Source organism: Salmo salar, chromosome 05, assembly GCF_965601325.2.
Source record: "Salmo salar chromosome 05, fSalSal1, whole genome shotgun sequence".
NCBI lineage: Eukaryota > Metazoa > Chordata > Actinopteri > Salmoniformes > Salmonidae > Salmo > Salmo salar.
This window is the reverse complement of record NC_138295.1, coordinates 60,549,634-60,572,224: the sequence shown is the minus strand read 5'-3', so window position 1 is coordinate 60,572,224 and position 22,591 is coordinate 60,549,634. Positions and strand designations below refer to the sequence as shown.

General features: G+C 45.5%; 1 protein-coding gene across 1 annotated transcript; it reads left to right on the top strand.

Annotated features, from left to right (window-relative positions):
- The first annotated feature begins 2,219 nt into the window (after window positions 1-2,219).
- Window positions 2,220-21,703, top strand: LOC106605326 (semaphorin-7A). Its single transcript, XM_014200817.3, has 14 exons — window positions 2,220-2,394; window positions 4,839-4,978; window positions 10,442-10,504; window positions 10,932-11,027; window positions 11,336-11,441; window positions 12,102-12,209; window positions 12,784-12,923; window positions 13,277-13,461; window positions 14,016-14,124; window positions 14,375-14,576; window positions 15,273-15,388; window positions 15,559-15,731; window positions 15,973-16,028; window positions 16,765-21,703. Exons 1-14 carry the CDS (start codon window positions 2,313-2,315, stop codon window positions 17,109-17,111), a joined length of 1,923 nt encoding a protein of 640 aa, XP_014056292.1. The 5' UTR covers window positions 2,220-2,312; the 3' UTR covers window positions 17,112-21,703.
- Window positions 21,704-22,591: the final 888 nt, after the last annotated feature.

The following is a 22,591-nucleotide window of genomic DNA, read 5'->3' as shown; positions in this document are numbered from 1 at the left end:
CCCCGTGAGAGCCCTCTGTGGCCAAGAAACAGTGGGGTTTTGACAAGCTAACCAGGGTAGGCCCAGCACCACGGGAAACGCAGGAGAGTCAATAAGGAAAAGACTAATTCTCTCCTTGTGACCCCCCTGCGTCACCATGCTCAAAGGAGCAGTGACCTCCCTAATCAACCCTGACCCTAATGGTTGACTATCTAAGGCGTGAACGGGGAAAGGCACATCCACAGGAACAATGGGGATCCGTAAACTATGGGCTAACGCTCTATAAATGAAATTCCCAGCCACGCCTGAATCAACGAGCACCTTATGCTGGGAATGCGGGGAAAACTCAGGAAAAGTGACAAACACAAACAGTTGTGCAACAGAGGGCTCTGGGTGAGAATGGTGCCGGCTCACCTGGGGTGATGCCAGAGCGCCCTGCCTGCTGCCTCGATTCTTAGAGGAACCAACCCGGCACAGACCGGCAGTGTGACCTCTGCGTCCACAGATGGTGCACGAGTGGGAATCTACATGTAAAGGGTGCGTGCTGGAGGCAGGGAAGTCAGGCGCAGGAGAGTGAACTTGGTATAAACGGAGCAGTTTAATAAATGCTAAAAAACTCTGAAAACCAATATATACAAAAATAATATAAAAGGGTACAAAACCCGTTGCACACCAGAACATGACTTGCACAAAACATACAACAAACAATCACCCACGTGGGTGATTGAAAGAAGAACTGTGTTGCCAGTCAGTGTAGCAATACTATGAAAGTTTAGATGCCAATCGCAATATCAAGTCAAGAGAAGAAAAGGCCTGGAAGGAAGAGAGATGACTAGAAATGATTCGGTTGACCGTTTTATGTGTGGATTAATTGTCGGAGTAGAGGACCTTGTTAATTTCAGGTAAAATAACAACTCAATGTTTATATCCCAGGACAAATTACCTAGCAACAGCAAGCTAGCTAAATAGGACAACTTAGCTAGCAAGTGCAAGCAAGCTAGCTAAATTGCCATAAAGGTTTAATGCTTTTCGACCTGTCCCCAAATTAATGTAATTGGTTCAGAGTTTGTTTTGATATTTTAACCTGCGTGTCGTGATCGCGTTTGGTGTGGGAGGACAAAATAAATGTATGCACGATGGAGCACGCGCACAGCCGGTTTGGGTTCCATGTTATACCCTGACTACACCACTCGTGTCGTGTGCGTGAGCGTTGCAAAATAAATTTGAAATCTATGTTATTCCATTTTTGCACCCACACTGCTTGTACGCGTCAACGAGCGTCTGCGTTGCCAAGGACTAAAATAGAAGTCCTTTCTATTTCTGACGCAGATTGTGCTGCAAGTCCTGCCTCTCCCATCTCCTCATTGGTTTATAGAAGCAGGTACCCACGTGCCATCTCCTCATTGGTTATACCCACGTGGGTGATTAAATGACGAACTATGTTGCCGGTTGTCGTGGTAACACTATGAAAGTTTAGATGCCAATCACCATATAAGTTCAAAGATGAAAAAGCCTGGAAGAAGGAGAGATGACTAGAAACGATTCGGTTGACCGTTTCATGTGTGGATTAATTGTCGGAGTAGAGAACCTTGGGCATTTCAGGTAAAATAACAACCTAATGTTTATATCCCATGACAAACTAAATTGCCATAAAGGTGTAATGCTTTTTAACCTGTCCCCAAATTAATGTATTTGGTTCAGAGATTGCTTTGATATTTTAACCTGTGTGTCGTGATCACGTTTGGTGTGGGGGGACAAAATACATTTACGCACGATGGCGCACGATGGCGCATGCGCGCAGCCGGTTTGGGTTCCATGTAACGGCACTTGCTAGTTAATTTGTCCTATTTAGCTAGCTTACTGTTGCTAGCTAATTTGTCCTGGGATATAAACATTGAGTTGTTATTTTACCTGAAATGCACAAGGTCCTCTACTCCGACAATGAAACCATACATAAAACGGTCAACAGAATCGTTTCTAGTCATCTCTCCTCCTTCCAGGCTTTTTCATCTTTGAACTTATATGGTGATTGGCATCTAAACTTTCATAGTATTACTACACTGACTGGCAACACAGTTCTGCTTTCAATCACCCACGTGGGTATAACCAATGAGAATATGGCATGCAGCTCAGAAATAGAAAGGAGTTCTATTTTAGCCCTTGGCAACGCAGACGCTAGTTGACGCATGAGCAGTGTGGGTGCAATAATTGAATAACATAGATTTCTACATTTATTTTGCAACGCTCGCGCACGCGAGCGAGCGGTGTGGTCAGCCTATTAGAGAGTTTTGGAACTCACGCATGAAAGGGTTCGGGCACATTGAGGACGTGGAATGATGAATTATATCATATTGGCGACCGTTTTCTCCATGGTTTTTGCCGAAAAGTCACCTCGGCTGAAATTCATTGTAAAAGGTATGTGCTAATTTAGCTATTTGCGTTTAGGGTGGTCAGATACGCCCTGTCTGTGTATTAGGCTATATGCGAGGACCTTGTTTTTCCTCCATAGAAATAGTTAGATTAACAATGAACAATAGACTGTAGTCTACTTGAAAATCAAAGTAGTGGATCACTTTCCTCATCACGCGTTTATACATGCATGACATCATGCATGATTCAAGGTAGACAATAATGTAAAATGTTCCACAAAACAGGCTATACCAACAAAATAGAAATGTAGCCTAATAATGATAGTAGGCTATATTAAATTGACAGAATGATTGGCATTGTGTCAATGAGAATGGATCTCAGAGAAACGCAAATAATGTGATGAGAGAGAAAACACGTTGGACTTGGGATAATTGTATTATTTGAATAGCCAATTTGTCAAATTATATATGCGTCCCAGTTCTCAACTAAAGGAAATAAAATAAGCAATTTGTATTACATTAAATGGAAGAAATGAAGCACTGTGTATTAGATTATATTAATCTTTATGTGGGCTAATTTAGGCCCAGTTGCCTATTCCATTGTAATGAAAGGTAAGGGACAGAAGTGTTCATACGTTTGGAACAGGTTTATGGCAGCGAGAACGGTGGAATTATTCAGAACCAATTGTGTTTTACAAGAAACTGGCTTAATTAAGATAGCCTATTATTACTATTTAGGCGTTGATTATTCGGGTAGCCTGTCCTATACAATAGTGACCCACTCCTACGAAGCCATCTAATCTTGAATTCAGAGCGCACCTCAGCATGTCAATGCAGAGGCTGTATGTTAAAGGCCCAGTGCAGTCAAACATGTTTTGTCTGTGTTTTAAATATATTTCCACAATATGAGTTTGGAATAATACTGTGAAATTGTAAAAAAAAAAAAAAAAAAGTTGATAATGCCCCTTTAGTGTAAAACCTGTTTAAAAAGGCAGGCTGAAATTTCTGCCTGTTTTGGTGGGATGGAATTTTAGCCTGCCTGGTGAACCAGGCGGTAAATTCGGCTGCATTGGTCCTTTAAGTGTTTTGACAGGATCGCGGTTTTGGCGTTTGGGTCATTAATAATCCATGTGTAAGGTTCAACCTAGCGCAGTGGGTAGACGTTTGCCAGTTGTCATGGAAACGCAGTCCTGGTGTTGTTTACCAATCAGACAGCTCTTATTTGTGATCAATGCCCGGACATTTCTTCTGATCTGCACCTCATTCACTCTTCAAGACAGAATATAAGGCTAAATGATACGTGCTAATTGAAAAGAGTGCTGAGGAGCTCTGGATGTAATATCATGAAGTTTACTCAAATACACAATGTCAGTGAACGTATTACAAAACCACTACATTACAGTTAAAACCCAGCATTATGGTGAATATTTAGCTCGCGCTGCAGAACTGCAATGCAGGTGCACGAGCTGACGCGTTGATGGTAGGTTCTGCAGTAGCTGAGGCTTGTTGAGGATAGAGCAGCAGCATTAGCTCCAGGACCTCATTAAAACACGCGAACAAAAGCGCGCGCTTACGCGCGCGCGAGCGCTCACACACACACACACACACATCCACACAACCCAATTAATATTTATGAGAATTCCACGCAGCAAACTAACAATTATATTTTCAAACTCATGCCTCACACCTTGCACAGTAGTCTAATATATTCACAATCAATAGAAACAGGGCCATCAAGTTAAGATGCACGGACCCTATAGTCATTTCAGGTGTAAAGGACAGTATTCCTCTTGGCAAATCAGCAGTCAAATACAGAACAACATGGCGTATTTGTTTGACATAACAAACTTGTTATACAAACCTATAAAGGGATGTCATGTTAATGACATTCAGTCTTAGTGTACCTGATAGAGACAGAGACATGTCAAAACAGAAAGATGAAATCGATAAAGCATTACATTCTTCTCACCGTGGAGGTTTAAATGACTGAAGCCTAGGTCATCTCCTTGGACAGCGCCATTTGGTGCTCTTTTGTTGGCCAATTGAGGAACTTGTGGTCTACTTTCCTGAAGCGTCGAGAACGTCAGTCACTGAATTGGTAGACACACTAGTGTCGAATTTGCATGTGCCTGTAGGAATAGGAGTCCTGAGGGTAAATTGACCTTAACCATGGCAACCAATTCAATTAAAGTACAGACTCTTTCTCTCTCTGATCTGTACAGCTTTAGCCTCATATCATGTAAAACTAAAATGACTTGGGCCAAAAGGTAGACTGGCGGCTTTTTGAATTTTATTTTAGACGTTACATGACCACACCACAGAGCTCAATTAATACATTCTTGTTAAATCAAATTAATGAACTGAAAATGATGGCCAATTACATGTTCAATTGACTCAACTTGAAACCTCCAATGACACTGATCTACTGGTATATCATATAACAACATTGTAACAACACCTTCTCCTAATCTACTTTGATATGGCCCACAGAGCCGGCCAGGTACCACTTCTCGAAACCGGAGAACTACATGTCAGTGTACCACCAGGAGGGCACCAATGTGCTGTACGTGGGGGGCCAGACAATGATCTACGTGCTGACTTTCACTGACAGGGGGGTCCGCGATGTGCAGGTGAGTTGCTGGTAACCATAGAGATGAACAGAGCTACTCGGTGGTGGTGACACAGTAACCCAATGCAGGCACAGGAGACTGGCTTAAAGAGGAGGCAGCAGCTGTCGACCTAGTTCAACAGCCTCCGTAGCACGAGATGGGTCATGCATACATTTATAGAGAAGATCTAATCTCTGTCCAATCGGAAGGAAGTGATTATATAGTGTGGGCTTATGAGGTCAACATACTGTGGTAAACCGTGGGGTGTTTGGTTGAGCGTGCAGAGATTGACACAGAGACAGGGAGGTTTCAGTCCGCAAAAACAACTTCAGTTAGGTTTGGCGCCGTCCTTCTTCTCTGCTTTTGCTCGGTGTCGGTCTCTCCCCGTTCTCTCCCTCGCGGTGTGCCACAGTGCTCCTTTTATTTGGCCTCCACGGCTGGTTGGCACTTTCCCCTAATTACCTCCACTTGGAGCTATCCGTGTCGGGATGCCCAGCTCACGTACTCCCAGCAAAGGGAGCCAGCATTGCATCACGTACCTCCCCTCTATTACCATCCCTGGGGTAGACCTCCTGGGATACCCCCCCTTAGCCCTGACTAGAAGGGAAGCATGCTCAGGGCTAGGTGTGCATCCCTCCTGGAGAGGGCGTCTGCATTGCCGTGCTGGGCCCCCGACCTGTGGATGACAGAAAGAGAATCGCTGTAAGGACAGGAACCAGCGGGTGACACGGTCATTCGTGTCCTTACCTCTTGCCATCCACACAAGGGGGGCATGGTCAGTGATCAGGGTGAACTTCCTCCCGAGAGGTAATACTTGAGGGTGTCCAGTGCCCACTTCACGGCAAGGCACTCCTTCTCGACAATCGAGTATTTCTTCTCCCTCTGGAGGAGCTTCCTGCTGACATACATGATTGGGTGCTCTTCGCCTTCCTGCTCTTGGGACAAAACGGCCCCTACCCCTGTGTCAGACGCGTCTGTCTGGACCAGGAGGTTTTTTGAGAAGTCCGGGGTGACGAGTACCGGGTGCGAACATAGCGCATCCTTCAGGGCCTGGAACGCTGCCTCTGTGTCCTCCGTCCACCGCACCGTCTGGGGTAGTCCTGCCTTCGTTAAGTCTGTGAGGGGAGAAGCTATTGCGGCAAAGTTAGGTACAAATCTAGTGTAGTATCCTGCTAACACCCAGGAAGGACTTCACCTGCCTCTTGGTTCGGGGGAATGGCAGCTTTTTTTATTTTATAATTTTTTTCTTGGTGTTTCACATTTCCCCTCTCGATCTGATAGCCCAGGTACTCCACCTCGGCGTAGCCCAGTTTGCACTTGTAGGGGTTCGCGGTCAGACCTGCATCCCTTAGCCCATCGACCACTGCCTGTAACCTGCAAAGGCTTGACTCCCAATTGTTACTGTGCACAATTAGGTCATCCAGATAAGCTGCTGCGTACTCAATGTGCGGCCACAGGACGCGGTCCATGAGTCGCTGAAAGGTCGCTGGTGCTCCGTGGAGCCCGAAAGGCAGAACTCGGTAGTGGTATAGCCCCCCGGGGTGGAGAAGGCAGTCTTCTCCCGGGAAGCCGCTGCCAGTAGCACCTGTCAGAACCCCTTAGTCAGGTCCGAGGTGCTAACGTATCTCGCCATCCCCAAGCGGTCAATCAGTTCGTCCACCTGGGGCATGGGGTAGGCATTGAACTTACTGACCTCGTTCAGGCCCCGGAAGTTATTGCAGAAGCGGACGCTTACGTCCGGTTTCGGAACCAGCACTATGGGGCTAGACCACTCACTGTGGGACTCCTTCAGTACCCCCATTTCTAGCATTGTCGTCACTTCTCGCTGGACCGCCACCCTCCGGGCTTCTGGTATCCGGTATGGCCGTTTACGCACTTTTTCTCCCGGACGTGTGTGGATATGATGTTCCACGAGATCTGTGCGCCCTGGCACCTCAGAGAACACGGCCGTATTCTGTTGGACCAACTCTCGGAGCTCTTGTCATTGGATCAGGTTAAGGTCTTCCCCCATTGCAACTTCGACAGAGGGCGTGCCATGCTGTGGCCGGGTCCACGTTACGCACAGCACCTCGCGTGCGTGCCATTTCTTCAGTAAGTTCATATGGTAAAGCTGGAGGGGTTTTCTCCGCCCCGGTTGGAGGACCTTATAGTTGACGTCGCCTACCCGCTCAACGATGTCGTAGGGCCCATGCCATGTAGCCAGGAATTTACTCTCCGTTGTAGGGATCAGCACCAAGACCTTCTCACCTGGTTGGAACTCTCGTGGTTGGGCCCCCCGGTTGTAGACACGCTCCTGGGCATGTTGCGCCTGGGCCATGTGCTCTCTCACCACTGGCCAAATCGCCGTCATCCTCTCCCTCATCTCATCCACGTTTGACTATGCTGGGGGTCAGCTGCTCTTCCCAGACCTCCTTGGCTAGGTCCAGCAGCCCGCGGGGCCGACGGCCATACAGGAGTTCAAAGGGGGAGAACCCCGTGGATGCTTGGGGTACCTCGCCCACTGAAAACATCAGGTGAGGCAGCAGCTGGTCCCAGTTCCTCCCGTCTCTCTCGATGACCTTCTTCAGCATCTGTTTTAGGGTCTTATTGAAATGTTCAACTAGCCCGTCCGTTTGTGAATGGTACACACTGGTCCTCACCTGTTTTAATCGTTACAGATTGCAGACATCTTTCATCACACGAGACATGAACGCGGTGCCCTGATCCATCAGGATTTCCAGCGGAATACCTACCCGGCTAAATAAATGGAAGAGCTCCCATGCGATACCTTTTGCTGCCACCGTGCGTAGCAGGATTGCCTCAGGATACCGGGTGGCGGAATCCATGATTACCAGGATATATTGGTGTCCCCTCACGGTCTTCACCAACAGACCCACCAGATCCTTTGCCACCCGCTCGAATGGCACTCCTATGATGGGCAAGGGAACCAAAGGGTTTCTATACTGTACCCTTGGAGCTGTGATCTGGCACTCCGGGCAACTACGGCAGTAGTCCTCCACGGCGCGCTTGACTCCGGGCCAGTGGAACCGGTTCCTGATCCACTTCCTGGTTTTCTCCACATCCAGGTGTGCCCCAAGCAGGTGGGTGTGGGCAAGTTGCAACACAGTCCTAACATACTGGCTGGGTATGAGTAACAAATCTTTTGTCTCCCCATTATGGTTTACTACCTGATACAATAGATTATGCTTGATTGCGAAGTGGGGGTAGCGCCAATCACTTACTCCAGGTAACAGTACGCCATCCACCGCAATCACCTGGCCCCTAGCGTTCTGGAGATTGGGGTCTTCTAACTGGGCCATCCCGAACTGACCTGTGAGGCTGAATGGGCCTCCCCACCTCCATAAAGGGGAGCCTGAGGTCTTCCTCGCACAGTGGCTCGCTTGCCGGAGCGTGGTCGTCTCCCTCCTGGGTCCGACTCGGGCCCAGTGGACACCTCTCGTGGCGGAGGTTGGGTTGCACAGGCCACCGTCCTTTTTACTTTTCTTCCTACCTCACGTGCGCGCCTCCCCAGGTCCCTTCTCCACAGGGCCTGGAAGAGAGGGCAGTCTCAACCCAGGAGAATGGACACGGGTAGGTTAGGAACAGCCCCCACGTGCATCTGGCACTCCCCCTTGGGGTGGTTATCCTCACCGGCACCGTTGGGTACCTCTTCGTGTTCCCGTGGACACAGGACACTGTCACCTCCTCGTCCCCCGGTACCTCCTTCCCACCTCGTGTGGGCCCCTGCGGGTGGGCCAGGGTCCCCATGCTGCCAGAGTCCAGCAGAGCGCTGGAGTCGATGCCATCGATTCGTACAGAAACCATCGGAGGGGCTGTCTCGGTGTGCGGCCAACAGGAGGTGATGTAACTCGCCATCCGGGTTACCCCAGAGCTGGGGGATGCGGCGGACATGGCCTCCTCCCGGCTGGGACAGCTTCACGCGAGGTGCCCCGGCTCACCGCACTCATAGCAGCGTCTCTGATCTGGGTCCAGCAGCCGCCGACGTTGTCGGTTTGGGTCACCCTCCTGCTTCACAGCCTCGGCTGGTTCCGTCTGGGCCCCCTTCAGCCCCTCGCCTCTCTTTGTGTTGTTCGTCCCGCTCGCCACATCTCCTCTCTCCGCTCGGGACCCTCTCAGCAGGTCCTGGGTGTTCTGGTGAAGTTCCACAGCGGTCAGCAATTCCTCCAGGCTCTCGGGGTTCTGCATGCTCACCGTCTTCTTCATCTCGTATGGCAGGGCCCGAAGGTATTGATCCAGGACGAGCTTGTCGAGCATCGGGAGGGACGGTACTTCCGTCAGTAGCCAGCCCTTGGTCAGGCGCACCAGGTCACTCATCTGAGCACGGGGGGAAAGGGTGGGGTCAAAGGCCCAGTCGTGGACCAGTTGTGCATGGCAGGCGAGGCTGAACCCCATAATTGCTCAGGATCTCCCGTTTGAGTCCCTCATAATTCGCGGCCTGGTCAGCGTTCAAATCAAAGTAGGACTTCTGGGCCTTCCCAGAGAGGTAGGGTGCCAACAGGCTGGCCCACTTGGGCTTGGGCCATCCTTCCCTCTGTGCCGTCCTCTCGAAGGTGCACAAATACGACTCCACGTCATCTTCCTCCCTTAACTGAACCAGGAACTGATTCGGGCCAGATTCCTGAGCCCTCCCAACCTTCAACTGGGCTACCTCCGCTACCAGTCTGCGGTTATGTTGGTGCTGCTCCTCCAGTGCTTGCTCCTGGAGAGCCTGTTGCTTCTGCTGGCTGAAGATGAACTGAGCCACCAGCTCCTCCATGGTAATCTCCGTACACTCGACTCCACGGCACCTAAAGCTACTGAGTTGCCCGCATTCTCCACCATATGTGGTAAACCGTGGTGTTGGGTTGAGCGTGCAGAGATTGACACAGAGACAGGGAGGTTTTAGTCTGCAAAAACAACTTTACTAAGACAGAAAATAAACATAACAAAGAAAATTCACTTAGGTTTGGCTCAGTCCTTCTTCTCTGCTTTTGCTCGGTGTCGGTCTCTCCCTCGCGGTGTGCCACAGTGCTCCTTTTACTCGGCGCCACGGCTGGTTGGCACTTTCCCCAAATGACCTCCACTTGGAGCTATCTGTGTCGGGGTGCCCATCTTGTGTACTCCCAGCAGTGGGAGCCAGCGTCGCATCACATACCTCCCCTCTATTACCATCCCCCGGGGTAGACCTCTTGGGATACCCCAATACAATAAAGAAAATACACTGAGCTAATAATGCCAACGTTGACTCGACAAACATGAGCAGAAGGTAGCCTATCATTTGTGTTGTGACTATTCTGATTGTCTGTGCCCTATAGATACGCTTAGGTGATCAAATATTGGAGACAGCAAAGTAATCCTCCCTTTGTTAGTTTATGGCACAGGACCAGACTTTTGTCATTTTCAATCAGCACTGAATTTGATTGCAGTTATTTGAAAAGGCCTAATTTGCATACGGGTTATAGATAAATTGTATGAAATACTGGAATGTATCTTATATTATTACAGATCCCTGTGGTAACCGATGAAAATGCAAAGGCAGCTTGCATCGCCAAATCAGACCCACCAAAGGTAGGTGGTCACCACCATCATCATGCTCCATCAATCTTCGTCATCATTATCACCATCATTACAGTGAGGAAAGTTTGTTGCTACTGTAAGAATATGAATTAAACAGAGACATAATATCAACATGATATCGACACCAGTAGAAACTGTCCCAAAGGTTAAAGGTTGGGACAGGAAAACGGTACAATGCTGTATTTGGTATTCAGGCACAAATTCCATCTGGAAGTTTCTCTTGAGATAAAAGTCCTGCCACTGTACTTAATGAATAAGTGATGCAATGCATACGAAGTTATGCAGACAATGCATTCCCTCAGTACTGCAGAGGTAATTCTTGCGCTATCTGCCAAATTAGGGAAAATGGATGTTCCAATATTCTCTCTCTTTATCGCTCTCTCTCTCTCTCTCTCATCCCCCTCTCTCTCTGCTACAGTTGGAGTGTGACAATTTCATCACAGTCATTCAGAAAGTCAATGACACTTTTGTGGTATGCGGGACAAATGCAGGAACCCCTAAATGCTGGCTGCTGGTAAGATGACATGATGATGAATAGAATAGCTATTGTCTTCAACATGTGTTTAGTGTTCTTACAACGGTCACACTTTGATCTTACTTAACTCCTGTATCACTTTTATAAAAGTTGGTAATAGTGTTCAATAAAAAACTTTAACTTATATCTCTATTTGTACATTTTACATTTACATTTTAGTCATTTAGCAGACGTTCTTATCCAGAGCGACTTACAGTAGTGAATGCATACATTTCATACTGTATACAAGGAGGTAAGAACATTCAGGATATGGCTTGTGAGGTTGTGATGTAATTTCCTCTCCATAGGTAAATGACACTGTGCTGACTGACGCCCCCACCAATGGACAGATGGCACCAGCCTCTGACATCTCCCCTCCCTACCCCTCCCAGAGGTCCGTCAGTCTGTCCGCAGGTACGATGAGAGGACAGACAGACACTCCAGCCAAACATCCATAGAAACTCTGCTATTGGCACAATACCAAACCCATCCCTCACCCCTATTTCTACATCCTTGTTAACTCCTCTCTGTGGATCTGAAAGGATAGGATAAGTATCAGCATTTTGGTGGAGAGCTCCATCAAGCCATTATGTTCATAAGTATACAGACCAATCAGATCCTCAACATTGGCTTTGGTATGGGATAGGAGATCTGTTTAAAATGGTACTATAGTACTACAGATGGTTCACGACATGTAGCGAAGATGTAACTCACAGTATTATCGGAATCATGGCAAGGTTACTTTGTATAGCAGGTTCTGTGATAGCGCAGACCAGGCTGGACTGGAGTGATGAACCAATGAGCCATTTGCTAGAGTGAGGCAGCATTCTGATAACGTTCATTTCTCATTGAACCATTAATGTCATGATCCAAATGACCTTCCTTATTGCTATGGAGACAGTGCCCTAAGTGGGGTAATTGTAATACGGTTATGGGAGGGTGTTGGCGCAGTCAGCTAGCTGTCTTCTGTTGATTTATTTTTTATCTCTCCCTCTAACTTCTGTTTCTCTCTTCTCTCCCTCTCTCCTCTTTATCTTTCTCTTTATCTTTACCCCCCCCCTCTCTCGCTCTCAGATGGGAATCTATACTCTGCTCTGTCAGCAGTGGGGCGTCACCCTGGCTCTATCCGCCGGACCTACGGCACTCAGAAGCTCCTGAAGACTGAGACCAAGTGGCTGCAGAGTGAGTGGGATGAGAGCAACATGGGACTATATTGGTGTAGGAGAGCTGCATGAGGCACTGGAGTGGATGAGCATGGAAATAGCAAGTCTACATTATCTAATATCTTGTAACTGTAACATGCTGCATGCAGAAATGTAATCCCTATGAATTCTTCCATTTTAAAGATCATAAGTTAAGTTCACAGTTGTGATAAAACATTGTATGACTAACTCCCTGTATTATGTACTGGAAGTCTTTATTAGCCTATAAAACTTCCAAGCAAACACTTTTATCAACATGTATTTTTTAAATACACCTTTATCTCTGTACACGCTAGATGGCCCTGCTAGAATGAAATGCATTAGTTTCAAATGTGCCCAGATAGTTACAACCAGTGACTGAGTTGGCCTGGAGCTCACTGGCCTCAAATGTTTTACTACCTGATTGAGTATTAGCACTTATAAAATAGTGCCTGTTAAATAGTGATAAGTACCAGCACCTAAATATAAAGAGTAACGGCACCAGAAATGAGTACCGGCACCTATTTCAGTCCACTTCAAGCACTGGTGGAAGTCCTTTCTCTCTCCTGCTGCAGACCCCCAGTTTGGTGGAGCAGCAGTAATGCCAGCCTCTCAGAAACACAAGGAGGAGATCTACTTCTTCTTCAGTGAGATCAACAAGACGGCCATGGTGGATGAGGAGCCCTACAGGTCGCGCATCGGCCGAATCTGCATGGTAACCACAACAACATCACTATATCAGCTGTATTGCAACGTTATTGCGTATTAAAGCTGAGCTCCGCGAAAGGAGAAACAGCACCACTGGTCACCCCATGCACATTTGTTATTGTTTAGTTTTTTTAAACAGAAGAGATGAGCATCCAGCCTCATGGTAAAAAGAAAACGTAGCACATGCTCTGATGTTCTATCGCCCGTGCAATGATGTCAGAGGGGGATAAAAACTGGGTTTGTTGTTTGAAGTAACATCTTTGTTGTTGTAATATTGCAAACCAACCTGGCAGTTTCACCGCTAAGGATTCCAGCTTTAATGTTATGGTGTACTGTTGTATACTGTGTGTCCGTCTCCAGGTGGATGAGGGGGGCATAAAGAACCTGCTGGCGGACTCGTGGACCACCTTCCTGAAGGCTAGGGTGATGTGTGGTGCGGGTAGCACCCCCCAGCAGTACAACAACATCAGACAGGCCTTTGTGCTGTCTGACGTGGCCCACGAGAAGAGGACCGGGGTCATTTACGGCCTGTTTGCCAACGCCTGGTGAGTAGACACCTTACACCTTCAACACCCTCCAACCCATATGGCTGCTTAAGACTGTATCATGCTTAAAATGCAGGAGAGGAATGAGCTTCACAAACAACATAATCAGAGGAAAGGAGGAATTATGCACAGCACATCCAAATGGGGCACAGGAGCTGGGTAGACATGTACATCAATGAAAACCTGCGAGCAGCAAAAAGTTTCAGTGAGGAAAATACTTGATTGTATTTGAAAGGGAAAGGGGGATACCTAGTCAGTTGTACAACTGAATGCATTCAACTGAAATGTGTCTTCCGCATTTAACCCAACCCCTCTGAATCAGAAGTGGGCTATGCGCTGTGGAGGCGGCCGATTACTTTTGAGTTTGAGTGCTTGTATTAGCATATTTGAGCAGCCTTAAATCTTTTAAGTCCTTTCGAGAGTCATAGTAATATATTCTACTCAGCTATCAGTCTGTGATTGAGTTGATAACACCATTCCGATTCACATTAAGTTTGAATAAAGTAAGTAGAAGGAAGAAAGGCTTTTAAGTGTTGTATTGTTTGGTTGACCAGGGACACGACAGTGATATGTGCTTACTCCATCGAGGACATTGACCAGGCCTTCGCCACATCCAAACTGAAGGGCTACAGCATTCCTCTGATTGGACATCGCCCTGGCACAGTAAGACACCCAAGAAAGTTAAATTAACTTTCTTTTAATTAACTTTTTGTAGTGCCAATCAAAGTAATTTTGCAAAGGCCAATTGCATAAGCTCATGCATGTGAGTCCATCAATTTTGGGGAAGTGGAAGACTTGTGTTTCTATTTTGGAACAGTTGCAGATGACAGACACTGGTTATGAAATTATTGTTCAAGGCAAAGCCACAGCCTAAGTCTGTCTCCCTTCCTGATTACATCACTTCCTGTCCCAGTGTGCCTTCAAGAACTCCACGGCAGCCCACAACCCTAAGACCCTAGTGGTGATCAGGGACCATCCGGAGATTGAGGACGTGATTCGTCCGGTCGGTGGTGCTCCGCTGAACCTGCCCACCGACGATCACTTCACACACACTGTCGCTGCAATTGTGCTAGCAGTAAACGACGAGCACTATAGTGTGCTGTACCTGGGAACAGGTGTGTGTGTGTGTGTGTGTGTGTGTGTGTGTGTGTGTGTGTGTGTGTGTGTGTGTGTGTGTGTGTGTGTGTGTGTGTGTGTGTGTGTGTGTGTGTGTGTGTGTGTGTGTGTGTTTTGCTGTCAAGCTGTATCTCATGTACAGGCGTTTGGTGTAACCTATTTAAAAGGGATCTTTTAGAAGACGTAGTCTCCTTGACAAAGTAAATAAAAAAGTTCTTTGCTCAACGCAGGCATGAGTTGGGGCTTATTATAAGAGTGCATTTTTGGCATGAATCCCAAATAAATTGACTGAATTAAAAAAACACTAAGTAGCTACAGCCTAATCGACGTGCTCCGATAAAGAAGTCAGTCGCTACCACAGGGAAAGTAGTGATAGAGCTGTGAACAGAGCCATGGGTCTCTGAGGTGGCCTAATAACAAACTAGAGCAGTTAGTCTTCTGTGGGAAGTAATAGCCTCTCAATGTGGGGAGGAGATAAGAGAGGACAAGCTGCAGGACAGGCCTGCTCCTCTCCGTAAGTCACCCACTGATGAATTGACCAGTAGAGGAAAAAGGCAGCATGTGCTATTATAAACCTGGAGCCGTATTCAATCAAAAATAGTCACTGGGTTTCCGGGATACATAAAAAAGAACAGGTCTCGACCATGGTGTCTCTCTCTCCTCTGATAATGTTCTCTCTCTCTTTCTGGTGATAGAACAGGGGAAAGTGCTCAAGGTTCTGCACACTATCGAGGAGGCCTTTATCATATCCCAGTACTCCCTCTTCCACAACGAGGGTCCTGTTCTAAGCATGGCCATCGACTCTAAGAAGGTACTGTGAGACCATCAGCGAACACTCCTTAGCAGCTAGCACTAATATCCGTAGAAGAATTTGTTTACGACGTAGCTGCAGTCCAATCCATTTAAACAATGCACTTCTAGTGATAACCACTGTATGTCTCTTCCTGTCTCTCATGTATTACTCCCTGCCTTCTCCCCCAGGGCCACCTTTATGTGGGCACGGCAATGGAGGTCCAGCGCATACCATTGGCTGACTGCGGTCGCTATGGAGACAGTTGCCAGGAGTGCATTCTGTCTCGGGATCCCTATTGTGGTTGGGATGCAGCCAGGAGGAGGTGCACACCCATCCCAGCTGGATACAACATCAGCACTGGGTATGAGATGTGACGATGTCACTCCTGGAATACAGTTTAGATACCTATGGAAAACATGCAGTGTACAAAAAAAATAACAATCAATACCAGCCATAACATATCATTTCTTACAGAGGAGTGTCGAGGTTTCAACTACTATTCTAGGTTTTATGATAATTGTTTAATTTACATAAAATGGTTGATTGTTCAAAATGGTACGTGCTAATTTGATGTTCCTTCAATAATTTGTTTCATACCATAGGGCACTCACTCAGAGTCTGGACCATTCCAATGCCTCTATCTGTGGTGAAGCTTCTGGTGAGTGCCACTCCACCTCCTCTCTGACTCTCTGTATCTTTATTAACTGAAATAAGGAACTTTTTTCCAGAGCCTAACTCAGAAGATGATATCATATAATTGAGCGGAGGCTCAAACCCATTGGGTGGTCTAATATCAGTTTGCCCTCACTTCAAAGCCCAATAGCTTCAGCCATATTAACCTCTAATAATCCAAACAAATTATGGGATATGTAGTGTCTTTGTTAGCAGTCTCTTTTTTCCATGACTTCTGTTGGTCGCAGTCTCGGTGCAGCTGTCATGCATATCCGTTGACTGTTTCCCTTTCTTCCATTCCTGGAACATTGAGATATAAACCCAGGGAGTGGAGGATGAAAGGTGATGCAATATCATATATAAAGATATTATATTTTTATCTGTTATTTTAGCTGATATTTTCCAGAGAGAGTAAGTATCAGACCACAGAATAAAATAGATGCATCTCTGTGTCCGTTTGTACACGTTAGTCTGGTTTTAGGTTTACTGGGATTTGAGTCACAATTGTCCTACTAACTGAGAGCAAAGTTATAATTTACAATAACCTGAATACCTGTCCTGCCATTCCCATTTTCAACTCACTTATGATTGTTAGCGTTTATACGTAAACAATCCATAGGTATGAAACCATAGCCTATTCTCTAGTCTAGGGAGCCCATAAGTAAGTATTTAATTTGGGTGAGATCAATGTTAACCAGGCTGTGCCCTCTGAACCACCACAGCACCGAAGACCCATAGGACAAACCCCAAACAGGTGGTGATTGACTCGGACGGCCCCGTTAACCTCCCCTGCCCCGTGCGCTCCTTTCACGCCACCTACCGCTGGGAGAAGGACAACTGTATCCAGCACTACCCCTGCTTCATCACAGGAGACTCCTGTGTGCTGGAACCCACCCCTGACCTGCCTCTTAAGCAGGGGGTGTTCCGCTGCATGGCCACGGAGAACGGCTATAAGGTGGAGCTGGTCTCCTACAGGCTGGTGATCAACAGTGGGCCTCTGCCTGCCTCCTTGGCCTCCACCCTGGGGCCCTGCCTCCTGCTTGCTGCAGCCACCCTCTGGCTCCTGTAACCATTGCAAATGCTAAAGCTAACCCCTTAGCCTCTAAGGCCCTCTCTCTGACAGACAAGAGAGGAGGGACCACCATACCCAGGTTAGGTTCGCAGAGCATTGCTATTAATGGTCGGGTAATGCGATCAGTGTTGCCCACAGAGACTGTTTTCAGAAAAAAGTGTTTTTTTATTTAATTTACATTGTTCGGGAAATGCCTGAAAATAAACAAAGCCATGTATTTTTTAATTATATATGGACTTACCATACTAACCAATACTGTACTGTTTAAACAAAAAAAGACCTAAAACAAACTTAAAATACATAACATTTAAACTTAATACATTAACATCAATATGGGTTTTATGGAAAGACAAACTATATTATCATGTCTTATTCAGAATTTTAAATACAGATTCAAACCACAAGATGTGCTTTGCGAACCTTGCCTGTTCCACCCAAGAGATGACATCTCATGAGTTGGGTTAAATACAATACCAGGCCAATTTCTCTTTATGGTTTCTCAACTTATTTTGAAACTTGATTGTGCTACTTTGTGAATATTTGAAGCTTGAATACTTCTCTAACATCCAAACATCCTGTTGAATGTCATAAGTATAGGCTAGTATTTAGAAAATGTCTGGTATTGAGTAAAAAAAAAAGCCTTAACAATTCTGGGACATACCCCCTAAGCACAATTTGCAGTAGAAGAAAAACTGATCAATTATGTTGACTTGAAACTGTGAATGAGGTGGCCAAGCCTTACTTTGATGCTGGGAGGAAGTGTCATCTTTTTGACAGGAAGTAGGTAGAAGAGCATGAGCTCATCCTCGAACATCATTGTGTCTCGGCAAGTCCTCTGCAGTAAAGGCAGTTTTTGCATCATTTTATTGGATAGTATCAGACATTCATATTATGCTACTTCATTTTCAATAAACATAAGTACAGTAAACGTCATTCAGTGGCAGGTGAGGCCAAATTAGAATTGAGTAGATGACATGTAGAGTTAGTTGCATTTTGTAGTTTGCTATATGAGAAAAAGCTTGTGATTATATGAGTACTGTGTGTTAAGTATTTTATTGCTCCACAAATGCTGATTTCCACCATTGCTGCCTATGTATATGAAAGTTATTCTTGATGGTTCAAGGTTTTATACTGTACAGAAGTCCAGAGAGGACAATAAAAAAATCCTTGTCATGTCGAGATAACAATTTATTTATCTCATGATCACGACGTAACAAAAGTTGTTTTGCCGAGATCACGAGAATGTTCTCATGATCACGAAAAAACAAAAGTTGTTTTGTCGACATCACGAGATTAACTCTATAAATTGATGATAGATTGACATTATGGCTGAGGCGGTAGAGCCCACGGTGGATCAGCACATATGTTTCTATTGATTGCTACACTAAGGGATGGTACATTTCATGCTAACATGTCGCTCATTGTCAGTTTATAAAGTAGAATGTTAGCAAGCTAAATGTCCTTTACCTTGAGCAAAGAGTGGCAGATAGCCAAATGGTTAGAGTGTTGAGCCAGTAACTGAAAGGTTGCTAGATCAAATCCCCGAGCTGACAAAATAAAAATCTGTTGTTCTGCCCCTGAACAAGGCAGTTAACCTGCTGTCATTGTAATAAGAATGTGTTCTTAACTGACTTGCCTAGTTAAATAAAGGTTAAAAATAAAAGACCTCTTGGGGCATCTAAGCCTTCATGGGGCATTTGATCCCTGAATGATGCCTGAAAGGATGGCTTGTCTCCCAGGTTGTATGCCAATTGCATGCAAGCAACAATGCAGCTAACTTGGCTAGTCTTGTGAGTGTGTTAGCTAGGTAGTCTTATTAGCCAGCTAGCTTGTTATATATCTCAGATTCCACCTTGTAGGGTGTTTCATAGGTAGTGCTTCTTGCAGGCAGATTAGCAGTCAGTGCATTATGTATATGATCAAGATTGGATGCGCTTGATTCTTGGCAGGCTCATTTGATTCAATAACAGTGACAGAGGCTGATAAGTCAGGATGCTGCCTAGTAGGCTGTCTGCAAGGAGCCTTACATATGAAACAGCCTACAAGGCAGCACCCTGATTTATCAGCCTCTGAGGCTTCTATTGAATTGGATCAACTTACCAGAAATAGATGTCACCTACTTTGGAATGTATGCATCAGCCTATATTGCGCTGAGCTAATCTGCCTGCAAGGAGCCTTACCTATGAAACAGCCTACAAGGCAGCATCCTGATTTATCAGCCTCTGAGGCTGAAATGTAACCTGATCAGCGTGTCAGGAATGCAGCTCACCCACTGTAAATGTGTCAGGCATCGTTCAGGGCTTAAATGCCTCACTTTGCAATCAACTCAGCCACAGTGCTCCTTGATGAAGTGGTTATCGTGCATCTGAAGAAATTAATGGATGATGAGTGGTACTTTTGATTATCTTGTGATCTCGACAAAACAACTTTTGTTATGAGATAAATATGTCTTGAAATTCATATGTCCTCTCTGGGCTTCCGTAATACTGTGGTTATACAATGATGTTACTCTTTGACTGCTTTAACTAACCTATTCTCAATGGGAAAATTCAATGCATAATTCTCAAAGGGGTTATTTTCATACTTGTATCTGTATGCTGTGACAAACGCTTTACATAATTTGATAGGCTCCTTTTGTGAAGTAGAACACTTTGAGCAGCCACCATACTCTGGGGAGAAAGACTGAAATTAATGATTTACATATTTGGAAGATATGGAACAAAATTCCTCTTTAAGCAATAGATGTTTTTTATTTTAGCACCTGACCTCAAATAATAATAGTATGTTGGAGGCAGAGAATGTTTGCTGGTGTAACAGTATAGCTTCTGTCCCTCTCCTCGCCCCAACCTGAGCTTGAACCAGGGACCCTCTGCACTCAGACAACAGTCACCCTTGAAGCACCGTTACCCATCGCGCCACAAAAGCCGCGGCCCTTGCAGAGCAAGGGGAACAACTACTTCAGGTCTCAGAGCGAGTGACGTCACCCAATTGAAACGATATTAGCGCGCACCACCGCTAACTAACTAGCCATTTCGCATCGGTTACACTCACCCCCCTTTTGACCTCCTCCTTTTCTGCAGCAACCAGTGATCCGGGTCACGGCACCAATGTAACATTATAGCTTCCGTCCCTCTCCTCAACCCAACCTGGGCTTGAACCAGGGACCCTCTGCACACAGACAACAGTCACCCTCGAAGCACCGTTACCCATCGCGCCACAAAAGCCGTGGCCCTTGCAGAGCAAGGGGAACAACTACTTCAGGTCTCAGAGCGAGTGACGTCACCCGATTGAAACGCTATTAGTGCGCACCACCGCTAACTAACTAGCCATTTCACATTGGTTACACTGGGAGGGAGTGGTTAACTCAGAGAAAATGTTGAATGTGACATAGTAATATGAATGTAGTGGCAACAAAATGCAAGTCTATTGTTCCCATTTATTGATTGTAGTATCTCACTACTGAAGCACCATCTTACAACCACTACTGTGTTTTGAACTGTGCCAAATTTTGAAATGGCAAAAAACCACTGTCGCCTGAAAATATTGGTAGAAAACAGGCTACATAATGCTGTTCTTAGAACAGTTTTAGCCATAGTTCTGCAGGTTCTATCTTTCTCTCTGGGGGTGGCAGTACGTTTGTTGTCTCGAGGTCTCAGGAGGATCTGCTTGCTGCATTGCACTGATGCGGGATATTGACTGTGCCAAACATAAGCTGTGTTGAGCCGCCTCATCCACCGCCTGCCGCTTCTCACTCACTTAGCACTTTGAGTAATTGGTTTCCCAAATCACTTTCTCAAACTCACACACATTCTTATATATGTCACAAATACACACAGGCATATTGGGCACGCACACACACACACCTCTTGTTTACCAATCACCCACTTCAATCTCATTCCCTTTACTCCAGTATTTACTGTTGCTTATCTGTTTCATTATATTTTCAGCATGAAGCTGGTGTGTCTCTGAAAACAGTGAACAGAAGCCGCTCATACGCTAGCCAACACTAAATAGGCAACTGAACCTGTATCGCTCACTGCAGAGAAACACAAGCTCTTTTACCAAGACAGATGGCCTAGTGTCACTGGGTATTGTTAAAAACAGTCAATGAATCATGCCTGTGCAGAGTTGATTGTATTTGGCCTTTCATGGATTTCAAAAGGGCAGCAGTGATATGGGAGTTTCGTTTCTCTGGAGCACTTTATTTAATGACCACCTTCATAGCCAGGAGTCCCTGCTATGACGTGGACATAAACAGTGGATATATCGCATGCGGGTGATTATCATTATCCTAGAAAGATTTAAACCGGTTTGTTGTGTTCAATTTACCCATTCGATAAATAATGCCAGCAGAGAACTAGAGTGAAGTGAATCGTATTGTCTTTAAATCCTTTCTCTGGTGCTTTGGACAGTGTTGATTGCATTTTGTGTCTTAGAACGTTTTATTACCATAACCATCCTTTTTTTAAAGGACAGATGTCTGTCTATATGAAGTGTTAATACATATCCATGTAACATATCTGTAACTCCATATGTTTCCCTTTACTGAACATGTACAGTGAAAATCAATAAAGTCATCAACTACAGTATTTCCTTTTTTATTCACTTTTATTTATTCAGGGTAGCCCAGTTATGTATTTCTTCACAAACTGGAAGAAAAATGTATATCATTGGTCTTTTTAATTTGCATGTGTGTCTGTGAAGAGAGCGAGAGAGAGAGAGAGAGGAGGGGCAGAGGAAGGGATGTGGACAAGCATATCAAACGAGGAGAGGGAGAGAGAGAGAGAGAGAGAGAGAGAGAGAGAGAGAGAGAGAGAGAGAGAGAGAGAGAGGGGGCAGAGGAAGGGATGTGGACAAGCATATCAAACGAGGAGAGGGAGAGAGCGAGTGATTCATACTTAATGGTATAATACATGAGCAATGAGCATGGCACGGTTTGTGGCACAGTGGAAAGTTGGGTTACTTTAAACTGTAGCAGATAGTGTTCAATTCAAGCTGGAGAACCACAAAATGGTTGAATTCGACATTGAGTATTTTATGTTAAATGTTGCACCATCTACTGGTGTAGAATTGTATGACAGTTCAGTGTCAATGCTCCACATGTGATCTTCATATTAGTAAAATTAAATAAAACATCACTTAAACCATGAAACAGACAAGTGAACCATATTTATACTGGTGATGAACTCTATTTATACTGGTGAATGCCTATTCTAGGACATACTCCATTGTCAGGGAAGTGATATTGCTAAACACAATAGAGACTATTTATTTTTGCCAACTCACTCACTATAAGCTAATATTCTTTCCATCACCTCCTGCTTTTTCCCCCCAAAGGATACTTGGCTTGACATGGTGATGGATCACTTATGATTAATAACAAGATCTTACAAGACAGCTTGCATTTGTTATGGGCTGTCATTCACTTTTTAACACCCACCAACAAACTGAGGCAACCATAATGAAGAACATGTTTA

What these genes read in the sequence shown, in the direction of transcription:
- LOC106605326 (XM_014200817.3), top strand. Translation starts at nt 2,313, where the DNA reads ATGATGAATTATATCATATTGGCGACCGTTTTCTCCATGGTTTTTGCC. An exon ending in GGGGGGTCCGCGATGTGCAG is followed by an intron (nt 4,979 to 10,441) that starts GTGAGTTGCTGG and finishes ATATTATTACAG; the next exon opens with ATCCCTGTGGTAACCGATGA. An exon ending in GGCCTGTTTGCCAACGCCTG is followed by an intron (nt 13,462 to 14,015) that starts GTGAGTAGACAC and finishes TTGGTTGACCAG; the next exon opens with GGACACGACAGTGATATGTG.